Consider the following 22,155-nt stretch of genomic DNA (forward strand, 5'->3'; position numbering starts at 1 on the left):
TCTCTTCTCTCTCTTCCCTCCCTCTCTTCCCTCCCTCTCTTCCCTCTCTCTCTTCCCTCTCTCCCCTCTCTCCTCTGTGTAACCATCCATCCCCGGCCATCATAACTCAGGCCTGACCATCTGCAGGGGAGGGGAGGCATACGGGGCCCCACATATCTGCCTCCCCATCTCATCCCATCCCCTCTCATGCCCCCCCCCCCTATGGATCATGGCCTGAGAGATCCTGCAGGGCGCCTGCTTCACACCATTACTCATCTTACATAATGCACACACACACACACACACACCGCTCACATGTAGAGCTCACCAGCAGCAGAGGTGCTGAAGGTGTCTAATGCCTGTTCAATTACACACACAGGGAGTCTTAAAGGCTTCATCCACCCACTGTTATCGTACGTGTGTGTGTGTGTATAAGTGTGTGTGTGTGTGTGTGTGTGTGTGTGTATGCGTGTATACGTGTGTGTGTGTGTGCGCATAATGTTCGTGTTTGTGTGTTAATGTCTATAAGTGGGTGTATGTCCACCCTATAGTTATGCATATACAGTACAGTATACTGTATGCCTGAAGCATTGTCTGTTTTGTATGTTTCAATTGTGTGTGTGTGTGTGTGTGTGTGTGTGTGTGTGTGTGTGTGTGTGTGTGTGTGTAGTGAGTTGTGTGATCTCTGCTCCTCACCCACTCTCTCTCCCCCCATATGTTCCTGTAGACTACATGAAGCCGGCCCTGTGCGGCAACAGCTCGTGCTCTCTGAACAGCGAGAACCCGTACGCCACCATCCGCGACCCGCCGGGCCTGGCCTGCAAGCACACCGAGAGCAGCTACGTGGAGATGAAGTCCCCCGGCCGCCACCAGCTGCCCTTCTGCTCCCCCTCCGCCACCTCCACCACCAGCCGGAACGTCTACGACGTCGGTCAGTCTCTCTCTCTCTAAAGTCTCTCTCTCTAAAGCCGCTCTCACACTGCACAGCTGGCCGGCGTAAAACACGTCGCCAATTAGCCGGCTCCAGTGTGAATGCTCGGGACGAGCCGCCTAATTGTCGGCTAGCTGTGCCGTGTGAAAGCGGCTTCTCTCTTCTCTCTCTCTCACGTTGTCACGAGACACATCGGTCGCTCGGGGTTAAACACAAACTTTGGTCAATCTGCCAGGACCTCAGGCTGACCCAAGACAAGTGACCTGTGGAGTTAAACGTGACTATGGTAGTACATACACAAGGTCAACCAGATGGAGCCTAAACCGGATTAGTCCCACAGGGCTAGATAGCTTAAGCAGTATAGGACACCAGTCAGTCAGCGGAGCTTTCGCTGCTTTAGGGACTGGAGCTAACATCTAATACTGCACTTTTGCAGAACTAAATGTGACACTGTGGTCATTTTGCCAATAGATGATACAAGTTGACAGTTTGGAGAGAACTGTTTAATGGCTTGTTGACTATGAGGGCTATGAAGAGGCCTTTCCTCTGAAAGAACACCACTTCGGTGTTTCTCTGTTAGCTGATTAGACAGAGCGTTTGACTGTTATGACAGGAGGTTTGTGGTCGCGCTCAGGCATGTCACCACTGGAATGCTGGGAAATAGCCATAGATTTCTCACATCGTTTTTCACACCGTCAAGGTTGATTGTGTACTTTTCTCAAGGTTTAATGCTTTATGGGCCCTCCTCGTCTCTCGGAGTCTCAGATTCAGATATATACCATATAACATATCGGTTTAGAGCTGGCCTTTAGTGACCCGGGTCAGCTGGCCTTTAGTGACCCAGGTCATCTGGGAGTGAGTGGGTGACATTGTCCTGTTGTTTTCACTTTCATCTTCCTCTCTGAGAGCCCTGGGTCACGCTGCGCTGTGGAAATACATCGCCTCCTCGAGTGTGTTGAAATGAGTCGTAAGCAGTGTTTTATGTGCACAGCTTGAGTAAATGTTGCATAGCGGAGTTCAAAACTTAGTACATTTTTAATCCTGTTTATTTGTAGCGGTAGCGCTGCATAGTTTTCAAACAATTTAAAAGGAGACTAATTGATGAGATGAGACAATTCTCGATGTTTGAGATGTTATAATAAATCTCTCTCTCTCTCTCTATCTCTGTCTCTCTGTCTCTCTGTCTCTCTGTCTCTCTGTCTCTGTCTCTGTCTCTGTCTCTGTCTCTGTCTCTGTCTCTGTCTCTGTCTCTCTCTCCATCAGAGCCTACTGTGAGTGTCCTGCAGGGTCCTAACGGCCTGGCCACCGGCTTTTCCCAGAGTCCCTACGACATGCCGCGCAACAGCCACATCCCCAGCCACTACGACATCCTGCCCATGCGCCACAGCCCCACGCACAGCCCCCCGCCCCCCGAGAGCCCCCCCAGCTCACTGCTGTAGGGCCAGAGCCAGGGGGCGCCAGCGAGGCCCGCTGGGGCAACAGAATCCTCGCGCAGGGTGGATGGAACTCCACAGGTGCCCAGGGCCCTTCCCCTCCTCTCTCTGTCTCTCTCTCTCTTTCTCTGTCACTTCTGTTTCATTCTTCCTCTCCCTTCCTCCCCTTCCTTTCATCCCTTTGTCTCTCGCCCTCACAGCGTCATCAGGAGTTTTCTATCAGAAGCTGGATGGGAAGGGTTTTTTTTCTTCTTTTTTTCCTGTTTAGTTTTTAGTCTTGTTTCCCTCTCAACACTCCCCCCTGACAGACTTGAGTAAACAGAACACTAAGAAAACACAGGCAAAAGACATACTCCAGAGGCACAGAGAGAGATGGAGAGAGAGACACTCTTTGACACCAGCGATCCTTCACCCCTCTCCTCCTTCCCATCGCCGTTTAACACACTCACTTGTCCTCAAATCCTGCACCAGGACTCCCTCACACACACACACACACACACACACACACACACACACACACACACACACATACACACACACACACACACACACACACACACACACACACACACACACACACACACACACTCAAACACACACACACGCACACACACACACCCAGCACCACTGCGTGCCTGTGGAGAGTGGTATATACTGTATATAAATATAGGTGTACAAGGCTGCAGAACCAGCGGTCTAATGTACATAGTTTTTCTAAAAATTCATCTGTGACGCCACACAATGGATATGGAAGAAACGGGAATCTTAGATGGACATTCAACAGGGAAGCAGCTCAGGAATACCTTAAAAAAAAAAAACAACACGAGGCACCATGGGAGATGTTCCGGTACATTCTACGCTGACTGAGCACAGCTGTGATATCAGGCTTAAGTCACATGGATTGGGGGACAGCCTTGACCAGAAGAGGGGTCAAAGTGCAAACGCCCACCTGTGGCTTACAGGCAGCCATGTTGGTTTTTGTTGTGTTTTTCCCTCTTCTGAAGAAGGGAACGTAAACCTTTAGAGATAAAGCATGAGTAGACAGACATAGAGCTGGTGTGAAATGATCATTTAAAAAAAAAAAAAAAAAATGACGATGGGTTTTGTTTGTTTGTTTTGTTTTTGTATACATTTTTTGATCTTTTTTTTAAATCTGTTTACATGTTTTGGTTGGAGCAGGGTTTTTTGTTATGTTTTGTATTTGCGTATTAATGATGCATCTTATTTATATTTATGAATTCTCAGCAGTATTGTTGAATATTGTTTTTCCTCAGATGTTACTGTGAAAGATAAAAAAGCAAGCATGATCAAAACATATGGATACAAAGTGTAGATAATCAAGTGAAATATTCTATTCATGTGGTCAATGCCCATTGATATTAAAAAATAATAAAAAAAATAATGAAAAAAATAATAATAATATGTATTAGCTCACGTCCATGTAAAAGGCATTATGGGAAGGAAAACATCTCATCATCTCTGGGGGTCAGGGGTCAAAAACATGTCTAAGTGTGGCATGTCACCTGCTGCTTGTGATTTTTATGAGATTCTCTTTTGGTTGTTCAGCTTCACTTGCGTCCATTTTGGCTCCATTGTATTTTCACAGTGCAGCGGTTTTCACCCCGTCTATCCCCAGAAGCAATAACATTCTGACAATCACACATCCAGGAAACGATTCAGATTGCACCTCCACGCCAGAGGACTGAGGACTGTGTACAGGCCAGCCATCTTAGCTTCACAAAGTTTTCCAACTTTTGGAAATGTGGAAATATTGCCATTTCAATGCTGCTTGATGTTTTCTTATTTATAAAAAATACAAAATAAACATTTATGTGGGAATAACACACATTTATTGTGTCTTATTCTAGTTTCAAAGCCATTTGAAATGTGAACAAAATGATTTTTGCTTTAGGTCTGAATCAATGATACTGAAGCTTCCAAAAGGAGTCAGCTACACTCTTATAATGTTTTAGGTGAAAGGCCAAGTATTATCAGCTTGACTGCATTCATGAAAATGGAATACACTGGAGTGCCATCAGCACTGCAGTTAGCGTTTCATAGATGAAGGTCGATTGGGTTTTATTCATTTTAATTAACAGAAAAGGAACATCCTGCTGGTGCTTTTGAGGAAAGGCTAGCAGTAGCACTCGATCATACTAGAACACTCTCCTCTGCACTGAAGCAGGAGCCTGTAGAGGTACCCCATTTCACACGATCAAAGTTCAGCCTTCACTGTACTGCTGTTGTCTTCTTTGTAACATACAAGTATTGTTCCGATATACTGTACCCTTAGGTTCCAGTAATTGTACTGTTTCACATGCATAATTAAGTACACACTTATCTTTAAAAATGTGAAAGCTTATGGAATAGACGTCAGAAGGATAAGAGGCTGTAATTGTAGGCTGTATCATAGTAGCAGTATTTCCCACTCATTACAGCCAAAAGAACAAAACAGACAGAACAAAGAATCATCCGTTTGAAGTCTTTTCTTTTATTTGCACTTTTAAATTGGAATTACAGTGAAGAGAGTAAATAGTATAATCATAACAATAGAAATGAAAAAAAGAAATCACAGCGCAAACGTAAAACAAACGCAATAAAAATATAACATAAAATAATCGTTTCAGAGGCAATATGTGAAAGATCATTTGACAATCACTACAGCGTAACAAAATGAAAATAAACTAGTTTGGACACACCGAGGCGGTCTGCAGTAGTTTGGGCAGAACAGGGCGAGACAATGCCATCTGTGCCCCCCCTTCCCCACATCACCAGCACTGCCCGCCACAGGCAGCTTAACACCCTGTAGAACCGACACGTTCCACGATCAAGGTTCTCCTGTGACCATCTGCCTGTAGCAAAGCCCTGCCAACACAGAGGTGGAACAACGACAAGAGGACGCACCATTCTCACAGCTTGTTACAAGCCTCCAGGGGGGTCTAAGGGTGTGATGATCTTAAGGACTGACATACATTCAAATGGATTTGCCTTAACCTTCCCAAGAGACACGCCCGAGGCTTACAATCATACGCTTGCCTGATGCGTCCAAACAGTGCCTAGTGGTTCTACCCAAGTCACGTCGATGCCAACATCACCTAAATCACTACCGTTTTCCCCAGGGCTACACCACAGATATACTTCATCTCAAAGAGCCAGTCTTGTTCTCAAACAATGTTGAGTGCTATTCAAGTGTGTTGGTACAAAGAAGCACTTTTTTCAGTTTGTTTGAAAACGGCCATTAATCAGCTATTAATGAAACTGAACTCTGGACCTTAGCCTTTTGGGAAAAGGCGGGAGAGGAAAGGACATTGGGCAAGAGTGGCTCTCTAAGACGAATATATAAAAGCACTTCATGCCTGCTGTGTGACATCTTTCAGGCAGGCAGGAACGCATTACTCAGAACTGGTTCAGTCATCACAGATAACATCCACCGTCAGATGGAGGTCGTCGTTTTTAGGTTGGGACAGCTCCACCATAAAAAAAGAGCTGTTAGCCACGAGGGTGGCATTTTGCTAAGCTAGTTACAAAGGAATGCATGATTTAGAAATTAAAAGATAATAAACTTAAAAAATCATGACAAAACCGTTGTTTATAATACAGGGTCGGGTACTATTATTGAAAAAAATTCAAGTGGTACATTTTGAAGCTAATTCATAATTCTAAGTGGAGAGAATCCATAATACAATACATTACAGCTGAAGTGAAGAGGACACTGGATAAATACGAAGACACAGGTTTAAAATAGGACAGTCATCATTGTAGTGCTGTTTTGTGAAACCTCTCATTTCTGAAGCCAGTGGGAAGACCAAGGCCGGGTGTCGGTGTCTGTGTCTGGGGTGGATTCAGAGTTGTACACTGGTCTGCAGCCTTGGACTTCCTATCAGTCACCTGACCACAGCACGTCCTGGCCCAATCCCAATGCCCGCACTTGCACCCTCCTGCAGTGCTCCTTTACAAGGTGTCATTTCTGTGTAGAAGGCTGGACAACGAGACGTTTCATTCTGCTTTCGTTCTTTCACCATTCCAAACTCCATTCATTAAGAGGTGTAGAAAGTTGCAAGGGTGCAAGTGCGTGTGATGGGACTAGGCCATTTTGTCAGTATTGGCCTTGAGTGTCCTAGTGACCTAGTGGTCTGCTAAGGCATACTCAGGAGGATGTGACCATACACTGGGCCACAGCACAGAGACTACAATGTGTTGCTCAACTATGCTACAGTACGTATATACTGTACATACATATGTACATACATACATACATAAATACATACATACATGAATGCTCTTAATGGTCCATTGGCACTGAAAATAAAAAGGGTTGGGTGTGTATTTGTTAGCTAGTGTTCTACCTCAGTGACTGTGAAGTACAAACTAGTCAGGACGGACATTTTCTCAAACAGACTAAGACACACACCCACACATATACACACACACACACACACACACACACACACACACAGATGAGGGGGTTCCAGTTAAGAGGGGAGGAAACAAAGCTGACGTTAATCACTCAGTAACAATAAAAAAAACTCAAGCAAGTTTACAGTGGAGTCAGAGGGGGCTGCTTCCAGTACTAAACTAAGCTAGCGAGGGGGTCTCTTCTCAAATGCGTCTCATATAGCAGAGGCAACACCAGACCGGGGAACTACGGCATTCAGACAGACAGATACAGAGATGGAGAGAGAAAGGAGTGGATGAAGGCATCAAGATATAAGATGAGCATGCTGAGGTTGGAGAGAGAGAGAGAAAGAAAAAGAGAGAGAGCGAGAGAAAGGCCAGAGAGGGTGTGTGTGTGTGTGTGTCTGTGTGTGTGTGTGTGTGTGTGTGTGTGTGTGTGGGCGGGTGGGCGCAATAGGGAGCAATTGGGATAAGCAGAGTAGGGAACCTGCGGTAAGCGAAGCCTCAGAGGTGAATCAGAAGGCCTCGTCCCCTTGTGACATTCCGTAGAGAAAGGCACTGAAACCACTCCCGCCGCACGCCGAGCGCGTGGACACACACAGGACCCACCGCGTGAAGCCAAGCTGAGGCAGGAAGCCTGGAGTGGGAGGGAAACCCTTCCACACCCTTCCAGTGCACAGATGGAGCAAAGAGCACCCTCACTAACGCCGCCGCCGCTGCTGCTGATGCTGCTGCTGCTACCACCAACACCTTTGAGCTCTCAAAAGCGTGATCAAGCAAGCAAGCGTGATTTGTGTCCTTGATTAACCACCGGTCAAAACCCACCCCCCTGGGTTACGATCAGCCCATACACGGACACACGCCGAATGTTCTGCATGTTGTTGTTGGTCTTTTGTTATTGGTTCTGAGCCTCTTAACTGCTCAGCAATTGAATAATGGGCTGAAATATCCAAGACGAGAGATGAGGAAGTTTTCAAAGCCACCCAATCAGAATCTCTCAGCATCTATAAACCATCCAATCAGAACCGGTCAGCACTGAATAAGCTAGCCATCCAATCAGAGCCAGTCAGTAACTACCAATGAGAGAGTGGAGACTCAGGACAAGGCCAAACCCCTACCTCATCTATCCATCTCTGTCGCCTTTCAACAAGACAAATCAGGGCGTGCCCTCTCAGAAGACAAACAGCATGAACAAATAACACATGTTGCTGAAAACAAAATACAAAACAAAAACACTCAAACGCACTCCCACACATACACACACACACAAACAAAAACAAATCATATATATTAAGACATTTCTGTGAAGATCAGCACGTATGATTATTAAAATTTTGCCATATAAAAAGCCTACAACGGCAGAAAATAAAACGGACAAAAAATATTATTAATAATAATAATAATAATAATAATAATAAAAACAAAAATAAAAGCCCCAAACTTAAAAGCTCAGTCAGTCCAGAGACTGCAGGTGGCGACCCTTCAAAGCCACCCAGGCCTGGCCACACTGTCGGAGTGCCTCTGCCTGCCACCACAGCTGCAGCCAGGGACCCAAGCAGTCTTACAGAGGAGAGGGGGGCTGGGATGGTGTGTGTGTGTGCATTTGTGTGTGTGTGTGTGTGTGTGTGTCTGTGTCTGTGTGCTTGTGTGTGTGTGTGAGGGATGGGGGTATGGGCGGCTGCTAGATGCTCTGGCAGCACTGCATCTTGGGTTTGTTCTCAGTGGGCTGCACCTGGATGGACACCACGTTGTTGCTAGGAGACATGTCGTTGTCTCGGCGGTCCGACATCTGTTTCTGGGACACGATGCGGTAGATTTCTGTGGAGAAGAGAAAAAGAAAGACAGAGAGAAAGAGAAAGAGAGAGAGAGAGAGACAGAGAGAGACCCATCAATCATCCTTCCATCCTTGGCAAGTTGACACTGAGCGGCTTTAAAAGTGTCAATGTGTAAGCGTGTCTAAATGTCAACCATAAGAGGGTGACATAACCTCAGCACTTCTCTTTTACGACCACATGTGGCCGATCAGGAAGTCAGAGATTTGAAAATAAACATCAGAGTCGTGCACTCCCAGCATTTGTTTGCGGTTTGTTTGCTCGTCGGTCTGTGCCAGGCAGCGAGGCATTAAAAACCGCTGTGGGTGACACAGTAGGGTTGGAGGGATGCATCTCCATGACGATCACGTCCGCCCAGAGGAACTCGAAGGATCCTTCTGACCAAGGCCAGCTTTGATTACTCATTCACAAGAGCCTGGCCCTCAGCCAACACGGCCATCTCCCACAATCCATCTCTGTCCTTCCCTATACCTTCCGCTCGCACAGCGCTCCCTTGCTCAGTCAGATAAGTGCACAAACACACACACGCACACACACACCAATGTAATGCACCCTTTCACCCTCTGTTTCTTATTGTTCATTCACTTCAGAAACAGATACAACCACAGATATTAGCCTTGGGGTCAGTGCTGCTCTTACCCGTCAGAATGGTCTGGAAGGCCGTCTCGACGTTGGTGGAGTCCAGAGCTGATGTCTCCAAGAAGGACAGGCCATTCTTCTCTAAAAAAAGAAAAAAAGAAAAAAGTTAAAGTTTAAATTCACTTCAACTGCTCGAGCTCCCAAGACCAATGCTTCACATAATGTAAACCAAGTAAACACATAAAATAGGCCATTCTTCTCTAAAAAAAATAAATAAAAATGGTCAAAGTTTAAGTCCACTTTAATTGCCTGAGCTCTCAAGACCTGTGCACATAATGCAAGCCAGGTACACACAAAACATGCAAACACACATTTTTATATACAGTCATTTCCTGTGTATTAGCCGCATTGTGTATAAGCTGCAGGACGTTTTACTCAAGTTAAAAGAAATGAAACCATATTAATACCATATTGACTGCCCCCGTGTATAAACCTTTTAGCTGAAGAAATTTATCTAAATCAATAAGTCGTGGGTAGTAGTTGAGAAATGACGGTAATCTTCAGAAATGATGTAGTAATAACATGTATAAACCCATCGCACCTAATTTAAAGATGTTTTTTGTTGTTTTTGTTTTTGTTGTTTGTTTAAGAGTAAAAGAAAATGGCAAATACAAATCAACAGAGGAAGATGGGGCTAACCACAAGATTGGAAACTCCTGGTAGATGCCAGAGGGCAACTGCAAGTTCCACACAGCGCATTTTACAGAGACAATAAGGACTTTGATTGTTGTGACTACCAGACATAGTGTTGTATTCTGAGTGTGAGTGCATCACCTGCTTTATTGAGCTAACAATTCCTTTTGAAGATGCAATAAAAGGAAAAAAGATAAAGTGTGAAGAATTGGAACAGAAGCAAGGGAACAAAGGTGGCAAGCACACACCAGTGGAGATGGGTGTTGGGAAGCTTTGTAGCAAAGACAAAGAAATCATAAATAATGATTTTCGAGGATGATCACTGAAAAAAGCTGTAAAGCAGTTGTCTTTACGAAATGAATGAGGAGGGGTTGGGTTCTGGAACACCATTGTTGAAAATTCTGGAGTTGTTGTGGGCCTATATAAACAAAACATCTATGAAAGAATGTGCCTACTTGAAAATGCCGGTGAAATGCTTGCGAAGGTTGCTCTGCTGGGTGATGTATTTTTTGTTTCTTTGGTTGGACATTAAGACTACAGGTAGCATACGCTGTGCCGTGACAGAGAGCCTTCACAGATCCCATTCCCAGGTACGACATGTGGCACATCCGCAACTGCCACAATGTCTGTGTGTCCTGCTGTGCAATGTGAAATAGGCTTGGTTGTTGATCGACCACTGTGTGAAATCTCCTACCTATTGCAAGGATTTAACACCTTTCCAGTGCATGTTTGAAATAATGTACATTTCCTGAATGTGCATGACAAGTTATTTACTTGGGCTACATGGCCAAAGACACCCATGTGTGTATACAGTGCCTATAGAAAGTCATCATACCCTTTTGAAATAGTTACTTTTTTTGTCTTACAGCCTGAAATCAAAACCCATTTTTAAAAAAATCTTTTCCAGTTTTATTAACAAATTTAGCTGTACAACATCAAAATAATGAAAAAAAAGTAAACAGTTCTGAAAATTAATAAAAAATGAAAAACTAGAATAACAGGGTTGGAAAAGTCATCATACCCCTGACTTAATACTTTGTAAAGCTTCCTTTTGCTTTCATTACAGCCATCAATCTGTTTGGATATGTCTCTATTATAGCTTTGCACACCTAGATAGGGGAATATTTGCCCAATTTTCCGTACAGAAATGTTAAAATTTAGTCAAATTCTGTAGGGAATGGCGATGGACTGCTCTCTTCAAGTCAATCCACATATTTTCTATAGTATTTAAGTCAGGGCTCTGACTTTGCCACTCAAGGATATTCACCATCCTATCCTTAAGCCACTGCTTTGTTCTTTTGGCAGTATGTTTAGGATTATTGTCGTGTTGGAAGGCGAATGACCTCCCCATCCTCAGCTGTCTAGGAGAGGGACACAGGTTTTCCTTAAGAATGTGGGTGTATTTGGCAGCATCCATTTTCCCTTCTATCCTGACCAATTGCCCAGTTCCCGCTGAAAAGAAACATCCCCACAACATAATGTTGCCCCAACCATGCTTCACACTAGGTATGGTGTGTTTTGGGTGGTGTACTGTGTTGGTTTTCGCCAAACATTGCGCTTGGAGTTCAGTGCAAAAACACATCTGGAATATTCTGCTACCATGTGGAAAAAGCTTATATGGTCAGATGAGACTAAGATCGAACTTTTTGGAGACTAAGATTGAAGTTTTTGGACTGAGCTCCAGGCGCTAACCAAACACAGTATACACACCCAAACACACCCAAAACACACCATACCTACTTTGAAGCATGGTGGGGGCAACATTATGTTTTGGGGATGTTTCTCTTCAGCGGGGACTGGGCAATTGGTCAGGATAGAAGGGAAAATGGATGCTGCCAAGTACACCAAAATTCTTGAGGAAAACCTGCGTCCCTCTCCTAAACAGCTGAGGATGGGGAGGTCATTCGCCTTCCAACACGACAAAAATCCTAAACATACTGCCAAAAGAACAAAGCAGTGGCTTAAGGATAGGATGGTGAATATCCTTGAGTGGCAAAGTCAGAGCCCTGACTTAAATCCTATAGAAAATATGTGGATTGACTTGAAGAGAGCAGTCCATCGCCATTCCCTACAGAATTTGACTAAATTTTAACATTTCTGCACGGAAAATTGGGCAAATATTCCCCTATCTAGGTGTGCAAAGCTATAATAGAGACATATCCAAACAGATTGATGGCTGTAATGAAAGCAAAAGGAAGTTTTACAAAGTATTAAGTCAGGGGTATGATGACTTTTCCAACCCTGTTATTCTAGTTTTTAATTTTTTATTAATTTTCAGAACTGTTGACTTTTTTTTCATTATTTTGATGTTGTACAGCTACATTTGTAAATAAAACTGGAAAAGATTTTTTTTTTAAATGGGTTTTGATTTCAGGCTGTAAGACAAAAAAAGTAACTATTTCAAAAGGGTATGATAACTTTCTATAGGCACTGTATATACACAGATATATATGTGTAGCAGAACCTTTTCCAGTTAGAATGCGTGTGATGGATTGATAAACAATCACTACTTTACAAGTAACTGTAATCCTGACAATGAATATAATTTGGTTACCAATTTAGCATAAGTTACAGACATAGAATTAAAAGAGCTTTTCTCAGTCACTTTAGTGCATTTCCCAAATCACCACTGCAGAACATTAAGTGCATTTCTCCAAACAATTAGTATAAACTGTAGTACACAGTTGTTTACCAGCAAAAGCAAGTAACTTGCTCAAAATACTAAGTTTATCTCTCAAAAGCAAACGATTTTGCTAATAAACATGTCAGTACTATCAGAATGACAAGTCCTTGTGTAACCAGAGTTGTGTTGAACCACGTGGCTCAGCCCTGCATTCGCCAGACTCAACCCCACAACCTGCAGCCCCTCGGATCAGAGGTCGAGTGTGCTAGCAATCGAGCTAAAACAACCAGGCTGCTTGCTCTTAACTAGCACGTCTCTTAACCACCGCCGGCATCGGGAGGGAAGTTTACACAACATACATACTGTACAGCTACAGAACAGCTGGTCATTACACTCACCCCCCCTTAAATATCAGTCCCGGTCGGCGTCACGGCTAGTCTGGCTATCACCATACTAAGCTCATTCTTTCAAGATTAAACATTAGTCTGGGAAGTCTGCGCTTTATTTCTACTGCACAAGAGGCGTGATTAATGGGCATAGTTTAAATGACTCCGTACCCTTGGATAGTTCTTCAACCAATCAGACCAACGATCCGGGAGTGTCTTTTGGAGAATCTAGTTTGTGATTGAACCCAAAGTTTGTGGACAGGAAGCAGGGCAGATAGATGTGCAAGTTTCCAGCCTGAGCTGCCGGACGAAATCCAAATCCGCTGACAGGTCCGGCAGGGTTCACCCAGCCTAGCTCAGCCCTGCACTTGCCCAGATTCGCACCCGCACACACATCAGATCGGGAGTCCAACGTGCTAGTAATGGAGCTAAAGGCTCTATTCAGTTATTTTCTGTGCAGTATACATTGTGTAAACCTAACTCATTCTGTGTAGTATGTTCATTGTGTAAACCTATCTGTCCCTCACATCTAAGGTGTCGAGGCTACTGTTACACTTGCACCATTGTTTAAAAAACAAGATAGTCAAAATGCTTACTGGTAGTCATGCTTTCAATATAACAGTCTACTATGTAAGCATTTTCTTCCTCAAACTATGGGTAGGGTTTTGATGACAATGATTGTGAATGTACTATGCTATTCTTTATACAGTATTCTTTATACAATATACTGTTTGTATTGCAATTTGTTGCCAAATGAGGTCATCAAATGTCATACAAGGCAGGAAGACCTACAGTATTTTACAGAATAGTCAGAAGGCCGTATTTTACAATAGTCAGAAAATACACAAAATTAGAAATGAATAATAATAAATGAAACAACCCGTTGGCAGAACTATGCATGCAATGATTCATGAGGTGCACTTTTGAGCTTAGAGAACTGGTTCATCTGACTTCCCCCTTTGTTAACCACGAGCTATTCTTAACTTCTGTGAACATTTTTAAAATTGTGTAACAGAAATGGCAAACTTACCCTCGACAGATTATGTGTGACAACTGGTTCAACACATTTACAAGTAATGACTCAAGCAATAAACTAATGGCAATATGTTTTGGCAGGTAAGACTATTCAGTAGAGAGCAAATATAATGTATTTTGATAAACATTACATAATCTATTGATAATGTAACAAAAACAAAAACAATTGTACACAATGAATTGCATGGATGTCCCACAGCATTTGCTGCTTGTTGTAAATAATGAGAAATTGATTTTATGATGTGCACACGTGACTAGATGATGTGGAGGTTGAGCTAGTAGTTTTGAGAATTTCACTTCTGGTCTGGCTACATTTATCTGCGCTGATATAACTGATGCTGTATAGTCCCATACATAGTGACCCAACACGTAAACAAAAAATATCAATCTATTGTGTCTAGAGAGAATGTTTTTTTCATCGTGAAACAAAGAAATGTGATTACAGGATGGATTATTTTGCCATAAGTGTGCCCCTGCATATGTGCCCGTGTGAGCGTGCCACCTCTTACCTGCGAACGCTCGGGCCTCGTCGGTGGGCACCGCCCTCAGGTGGCGCAGGTCACTCTTGTTGCCCACCAGCATGATGACGATGTTGCTGTCGGCGTGGTCCCGCAGCTCCTTCAGCCAGCGCTCCACATTTTCATAGGTCAGGTGCTTAGCGATGTCATACACCAGAAGAGCCCCCACAGCACCACGGTAATACCTGAGGTAAACAACAGTAAAGTGATACTTCTTTTCTAATGTGGATCAACAGCACAGAGTAGGCAGCAGGTGGTTATAGCCACATTGGTTATTACAGCTTTACAACCACATTGGTTATAACATCTATTATCTGTCATATTGTTTATCACTAAAAAACAAATGGCCTCCAGACTCATACTGAGGGGTGTTTTTACGTACGCTGAGGTGATGGCCCTGTAGCGCTCCTGTCCTGCTGTGTCCCAGATCTGGGCCTTCACCGTCTTGCCGTCCACCTGGATGCTGCGTGTGGCGAACTCCACCCCGATGGTGCTCTTGCTCTCCAGGTTGAATTCGTTGCGGGTGAAGCGGGACAGCAGGTTACTCTTGCCCACACCTGAGTCACCAATCAGCACCACTGGGGAATCAACCAAAAATGGAATCACATTTGTTTCAATTCCGAGGTTAACAACTTACGAGCCAACATACTCACACAATGAATACAGGAACAACAGACTTTAGGATTGAATGGATTTCAGTTGGTTTTGAATGAATAAGCTGTTATCAGAGCAAAAAACACTCCAAAATATCAAATATCAAAGATCACTTTTAAACCAGCGACAAAGACTAGTAAAACACTAGCCCTTGTTGTAACCCTCCCTCGAAAGCTCCAGAGCCCACCGTTTCCTTTCCTCTCAACTTCCTCTCTATTGTAGCAGGAGGAAGCAATGGAGCAGGCCTCTAATTTCATCTACAAGAGTCCCCTCACCCCTGACACACTCAGCACAGAAGGCATCAGTCATGGAAAGCTATGAATGAACTGCTGATTCTTCTTTTCCTCTTAAGACAGACAAAAGGAAAAGTGTCATTCCTGTGCAATAGAGGGAAGCCCTAAATGTTTGGTGTGCAGGGTCCTTGACACAATTATAGCGACACCAAAACAAATGGCTTTTTTGCACGAAGCACATTATTTTCAAAGTCCTTTTGTCATTGATGACAGAACAACACAGCTGCTCCTTGGCATGTAGCTTTACTTTTTCTAAAAGATGATGCAATAACAGATTTTACAAACACAAATCAAAACAACTGCCTACTGTATATATGAATAGTCAAATGTCCCTATAGTGTCACACATGAATAATGAAGTAGAGCAAATAACATCCAGATAAATGCAATTCTATGCTGCAGTAAATCAAATTAAACCTTCAAAAAGTCCAGTTAACTTTAATTGACTTTAAATTGCTTAAATGTGTTTGTGTGAAATTCCACTTATTTCAAGAGCTTTCAGTGACTGTGGGAATCCTGGTTCTACAATTGAATAATAGGACCATTTTGTTAGTGTACTCTAACAAAAAGACAGATTAGAAGTGTCCCAGGCCAGGTCCCTCCTCCATTAAGAAACTAATGCTGATGTTGACATGGGCTTTCTTATAGGTCTGGAGTTAATTGCATAAGACTTTGTACTTAGCAGCATTACACTCCAGGCTAACTATGTTAGCTGTTAAAATGTGTAATTTGTGAAAGGACAGATATGTATAAATAGCAGCAACTGTTGGGAGGGCAATAAGCTGTAGGAGGACATTCCTGTTTTCATCTAGGACAACAATCGCAGGACTGTCCAAGCTCAATTTTGGCTTCACCGGCAGGGAGAGAGACAGGAGGAGTGAATGAATAGTGCCGAGACCAAAGAGGACAAGTCAGTGGTAGAGAACCAACAGAGACGATCTGAATGTTCATTGGCAATGTCAGATAGGGTTGGGTTAACAGCGGGTTAACAACAAAAAATCGCTTGCCTTGCACCATTTTATTCATCCCTGAAAATGAATGATCGGATGCAAAACACTATCAAACCAACGAGGAGTTCCAAGTCAGGATGTACAGTAGGCCAGGAGTGCTTCGACACGTATCTATGTGCATCACTTCGACCTAATATTCAATATTTCCCAATATCATGAATTGCAAACGATGATGTTATAACGTTATAGGCAAACACGCTTCAATTTCAGAAGACTGCATTCCTTGGATGTGCTTTATAAACCGTCTAATCAATGCGTCATTATTGACCCACAATTCTAGTCGACACCAGTTGGGCATCATACGAAGTAACATTCACGTTGACATGTCAACTGGTGAACTGCTGGTTAGGCCATACGGTTAGCAAGAGTGCTAGATTTTTGTATACTTGTGTGAACCCGTTTCACTAAGCTACTAACTGTACAGTCATTGAAGTCAGGTGAGCTATTGTGCTTCTGTGAGCTGGATGCTAACGTTAACCCAATCTAAACCCTACATTGTTAAGATGTAAACATAAGCTAAGCGTTCTTTGCTAAAGTTACTCCGTCAACCAGCCACATAATATGTATTCGGTAGCTAACATTAGCTAAATATGATAACCAATCTCATTTTAGCAAAGCGTAACTGGCTACCATAGACGTTATCGTTGAGCAGTGTTGAGTAACGTTAACAGGCTTTATCAAGCATTCTGTTCAACCATCGCTAACATTATCCACCCGTAATGTTAGCTGCTAACTAAAACACGTTTTACAGTCACTGATGGAACCCATCGAGTTGGTTTGAACCACATCACATTGCGAGCTAGATAATGTGTTATGGCTGGATAGCCAAATTGGCTAAATCGGATGATTTTACAGCCTGCCTTTCCTATCAGCTATGCTATGCCTTGCTATGCCTGTTATCAAGCTTTCCACCATCATACTGGCCCATGTTAGCTACAGATATGGAATGTTAGCTGCGTTACCACTGCGTAAATATTAGGTCAAACGCCAAAATAACATTATGTATCCGGCTTGATGGTTGATTCTTGGCTTCCTTAGTTATCAAGCTTTGAAGACAAATGATGTCTGCTACGCTGACGTTAATGTCAACACTGAGTATGAAACAAAGCCAGCGAGGTACAAATAGCAATTGGCTAACGTTAGCCAACTGTAAAGTAGCGATAGCAGATAACAGCTGACTTGTGACTGCTTGTGATTTTTAACGTTATGTTACCTCCCAGCTAAATCCATTGTTCGCCACATAACATTAGAAACTGACAGTAAGCCACGGCCACTGAATCTCGACATCAAATTAGCAATAGCTATCGTTTACCCAGAGGAAAAAAACACAGTAGGTTAACGACAACGCTAACGTTATAACGTTAATGACACTATAGCACAGCTAACGTTAACGTTACACGAACTCAACAAGGCACTTACCTTTAAACAAATAATCGTACTCGTCGTCTCTCGTGCCCATCTTTCAGCAAAGGGAACGCAACCTTCAAGGGTTTCGCTTGCTAACAACTAAAAGAGCTAATCACAAGTGGCTCTTCGACTGACTCCCCCTGACACTGCACTGCAGACAAGCTATGACAACAGTCTGGCTGCATCAAGCGGTCTCGCACATTCAACCACTAGCCTGCTGCGTTTTCTTGATTAGTAAATGCTAAAGCTGGTTAGCAACCACCTTTTCCTCAGTAGCTAACGCCTTCTTCCGGTTCGATCATCTAGGGCTGTGCCCTAAACACATTGAACTTTACATCATTCGTTACAGTATCCATTGATATTGTGATCTATTGTCAGATAATCACATGCAGATTGCACTGGAATAGTGTTTCAATATAGTGGCAATGGTGGATTTGCAATGCTTTGATCGCGTATGGATTGGCTACCTTTCTGTTCTGTAGGCTCTGTAGCAGAGATCAAGACAAAATGTTTCCACAGTATTCAGCCGAACATATTTAGTAATAGCCTAAGCATTTTCTTTGTTCACACACCCAACGATGCAATTTGTGATGGTTGTGCCACTGATGGTATTTTTAAGGCGTGAAAACGGTTTCATGAGTGACATGACCAATGATTTTTCCTTGACGGATAGGTTGGTTCTATGGTGTAATGGTTAGCACTCTGGACTCTGAATCCAGCGATCCGAGTTCAAATCTCGGTAGAACCTAATGTTTTGGTCTTAATAGTGCACTTGTGCGATATCGAATTCGTCGCTACAGTGCTGGAATGACATCCTATTCGGCTTTGTGCAGTGTTTCTTGACATCCAAGTTAGCCTGAGAGAATCTCCCATGGACAGGAGATGGGTGACAGGACAGCACCAGAGAGAGACAGTGGGGTCAAAAATGAACACAAAACAATCTGCTAACATTAATTGGCAAGCAGGGTAAGGAAGGTCAGATCCAGATATACCTGACTGCAGCGTGCAGACTGAGGTAGAGTTAAATGTGAGTCGGGCCTCTCAATGTTGACCTCAGTCAGCTCAAGCTGATCATGTACAGTGTAGCCTACATCAGAGTTTTCACTGCGTTTGACTCCACCCACACCAGGTCTCCAGACTTGATTTGAGTTGGTGGCAGCGCAGTCAGTGAAGCAAATTGCAAGTATCCTACGGTAAATGGTAATTATGCATTTAATACATACAGGTATCAAATATTGGCCTACAAGAAGTTATGTACAGTCACTGTATGATCACCTAAAAATACCTAGGGAGTTGTGGACCAGTCAAAGTAAATTTGAATAGGGTTTCTTTCTGTTTGTTTTGCTCAGTCCATTGATTACTTGCCAAATATGGATTACATTTCATAAATGTAGGCCTACACAAACATAACATGTCAGCTCCAGTCAAGATCAGAAAGAAAGGTGACTTCAGCATCTTTAATCAACAATTATTTACAGAGCCCAGCGAGAATAACCCACCTTGCCTGAAATCCTCAACTATCCCGGTCACTCCCTGTTTGAACTGTTGCCTTCTGGCAGACAATACAGATCAATTAACGCAAGGACAAATAGACTCAAACACAGCTTTTATCGAAGCACAATAACCACTCTCAATGCTGCAAAGAGATAAGGTGCAATATGTTGTGTGAAAGTGATCAATGTATGCCTGTATGTATATGTATGCTAAATACTGTTTTGCAATGACTATGTGTTCATACTGTTATTGCATGTAATGTAATGACTGAGTGTGTATGACTGTGTAATGTATGCTGCTAATCCTATTTTATTTGTTTCTATGTACTGTACTCTTTTGAAAATTATATTTTTTAGAGACTCTTATAAGGATCATTAATGATATACCAGACACTATGACTTTGGAATGTTCTGCAGAAGAACAAAGGCACACTATCAAGCCTAATTTGCTGCATTGTTAGAAGGAAAAAAATACACAACTGGATGAATATTCAAAACAAGTTCAATGTACAAAACATCTCAAATGGGCTCACTGTTTATGGGGATACAAGCAACATCTGTTGTAAGGCAGTGTGTAATGGACCTATGTGGAATTGTGCCATATCTGATAGCCATCAGTGGATATAGCAAATCCCCATTCCTCTGAAGTGTAATTGGTATCAATGACCACTTGAGAGCAGTAGAGAGCTGAGTTTATGGTTGAATAACTACTTTATGACATTGAACAGCAGCAAACACTAGTCACACTCCTGTGTGGTTACTTGTGGCAAGCTGTCCCATCTTGAAAATTAATTTTGGTTTAGTTTTGTTGTTTGGTATTGATTTTTTTTTTCATACAGTGATTTTGTTGATATAGCCTGCTAATGGGTTATAGCAAAAGTATTCCTCATTATCCTGGAGCAACAAATCCTATAATGTGTTGCAAAAAGGATGGAGAATTTTCTCCTTTAATGCATTTAGTCTATGTTATGTATTTTTAATGTGAGTGTCATTGCCATTGTAGCTGGTATCTGAAGATGCCTGCTCATATTTAAATATATATATACATTTTGTCTATTGTATCTCCAAATATATCAGTGGATGTGTGTGTATAACACAAACAGCGTATCCAACATCATAAATGTAATGTGAATTAAATTTAATGTGTGACGTACTGTAGTTGTAGGCGGGGTCATGAGTAGGGATGGCAGGGTTTGATAAGCGCTTGCGCGCTTAGTGTAGACAAGCGCATCCAACCAACTGGAAATACAGATGTGTATTCTCATATTCCAACCAAGACGTATTCTCTATCAACGACAGCTAGAAACTGAAGGAAAGACGCACTTTGTACAATATTAAGATGGTGGATTTTTCATAACAGCTTTTTGACAAAGAATAGGTTGCAGGCTACAGCTAGCCTAAGTTGATTTGACACGGCGATTCGGTGAAGAAAGACAATGTGCCTAAGAGCGCTCCATCTGTAAACAACCGACGTTTTCATGCAATGTAAGTACGATTATTCGATATTTATTAAATGGCTATATCTTATTATCAGTGCGGTTGTTGCTTATGTTATTTGCTGTATCGATGTATCCCACTAATTTATTCACAGAGCTTGTAGGCTATAGAATGGTCGTAGTGTAAACATTAGGGCGATGTCATTGGCATCAGCTCCTCCAATGTTTGGTAGGCTGAGGAACAGGATACCCCATTGTGGCGGTTCCCATTTAAAATACAGTTCGTGCCTAAGGTACTGAGACTTGATGCAATTATTTGACAGTGCTGCCTAGGTATAATGTGCAGGCTACAGATTGGCTTGGCTACTACCACGAATTTGCTTTTAAATCCATAGCGGTCTATCCATCCAATGTGGTTAATGTACCCTGCGAGGTCTATGCCCTTTATAACATCGTGGACAATAACGAATAGCCTATAGATGTGGGGTAATTAGCGCTGGATCAGTGCGTGGTAGTTGAAAGAAGCTGACAGCCTGCTCACTTCGGCGTTGCTCGTTTGTTGTGCCGTGTGACCAACGGATTTCTGAAATGCATGTGAAATTTATTTGTGTCTAGTGACTGTTCAGGTTGTTTCGAGCCACCGTCTATTTTCACAATCTACATTTGTCTAAAGCTATACGGGTATTTTCACAGTCCAACTGCACGTACTGTATCAGTGGTCGTGTAAGCAAAAGTGAATGTGACAGTGCAATAGCCCAATATTGCCTAATGCCAAGCCAGGCCGGCTGTGGCTTTCCCCTCAGATTGCATGTCCACACTCTGGCCAGACCACACGACATCTTACTGTAGATTTCCCCATTCGCAATCCTGCACGTCATCTCTGCTGTGTGGGGTTTCCCATTGACACAACACCACCTGGACTGAGCTCAGGATATAACGAACCTTTGGCCCTAATAGCTGGCACATTCCTGACCTGAGGGTTAAGTATCGTTGTAAGTCATGCCTTCACAGGACTCGGCCGGGCTGTCGGAGATGCACTTTACAATGATTCTCCACACCCCTCAACCGCCATAACAAGTGTCAAACCACTCTGATGTTCAGACATGGGGAACTGACCGGCTGCAGCTGTGGGGGTCAATGTGTGATTTACAGTACTGGTCATTTTTATCTTACCCATAAACCATGTGGTGCCCATTTGTTTTACAGTGTTAATTGTGTGATGGAATGATTAGATTAGCTTCAGTGGTGGTGCTTGTCATGTTCTCCTTATCCAACGCCGACTGCAGACAGGCAGAGCAGGCAGCCTGAGGCGTAGGCGTTTGGATGATTTGGTTGATTATAATGAATAATTTAACATGACGTCAACACAGAGTGCAGCATTTACTGGGCTTCGGCGGTGAGAACTGTATGTAGGCTCCCACCGCTCCGCTTGTTTATTTAAAATCGAGAGAAAGGAGAG

The 22,155-nt window shown here is 43.0% G+C and overlaps 3 protein-coding genes across 3 annotated transcripts in view; 2 read left to right on the forward strand and 1 right to left on the reverse strand.

Annotated features, from left to right (window-relative positions):
- The window catches only part of megf11 (multiple EGF-like-domains 11), a 109,744-nt gene extending 107,395 nt beyond the window's left edge, over positions 1 to 2,349 (forward strand). The window contains exons 23-24 of the mRNA XM_062547879.1: positions 707 to 910; positions 2,174 to 2,349. Of these exons, the coding sequence (XP_062403863.1) occupies positions 707 to 910; positions 2,174 to 2,349 (380 nt within the window). The remainder of the gene's footprint in view (positions 1 to 706; positions 911 to 2,173) is intronic.
- Positions 2,350 to 4,814: 2,465 nt separating this feature from the next.
- Positions 4,815 to 18,019, reverse strand: rab11a (RAB11a, member RAS oncogene family). The gene is made up of 5 exons (XM_062546713.1): positions 17,780 to 18,019; positions 14,787 to 14,982; positions 14,396 to 14,589; positions 9,210 to 9,290; positions 4,815 to 8,556 (listed from the first exon to the last, which is right to left on the reverse strand). The coding sequence occupies exons 1-5, from the start codon at positions 17,817 to 17,819 to the stop codon at positions 8,420 to 8,422; spliced, it is 648 nt and encodes a 215-aa protein (XP_062402697.1). The 5' UTR covers positions 17,820 to 18,019; the 3' UTR covers positions 4,815 to 8,419.
- A 2,531-nt stretch (positions 18,020 to 20,550) lies between these two features.
- Positions 20,551 to 22,155, forward strand: part of dennd4a (DENN/MADD domain containing 4A) — a 54,984-nt gene continuing 53,379 nt past the window's right edge. The window contains exon 1 of the mRNA XM_062546712.1: positions 20,551 to 20,745. The gene's annotated coding sequence lies outside the window, so the exon portion shown is untranslated. The remainder of the gene's footprint in view (positions 20,746 to 22,155) is intronic.

The sequence above is a fragment of the Sardina pilchardus genome, chromosome 10 (genome assembly GCF_963854185.1).
Source record: "Sardina pilchardus chromosome 10, fSarPil1.1, whole genome shotgun sequence".
In the NCBI taxonomy this organism is placed as follows: domain Eukaryota; kingdom Metazoa; phylum Chordata; class Actinopteri; order Clupeiformes; family Clupeidae; genus Sardina; species Sardina pilchardus.

What these genes read in the sequence shown, in the direction of transcription:
- rab11a (XM_062546713.1), bottom strand. Translation starts at nt 17,819, where the DNA reads ATGGGCACGAGAGACGACGAGTACGATTATTTGTTTAAAG. An exon ending in TACAGGGCCATCACCTCAGC is followed by an intron (nt 14,590 to 14,786) that starts GTACGTAAAAAC and finishes TGTTTACCTCAG; the next exon opens with GTATTACCGTGGTGCTGTGG. An exon ending in CTTCCAGACCATTCTGACGG is followed by an intron (nt 8,557 to 9,209) that starts GTAAGAGCAGCA and finishes TCTTCTCCACAG; the next exon opens with AAATCTACCGCATCGTGTCC.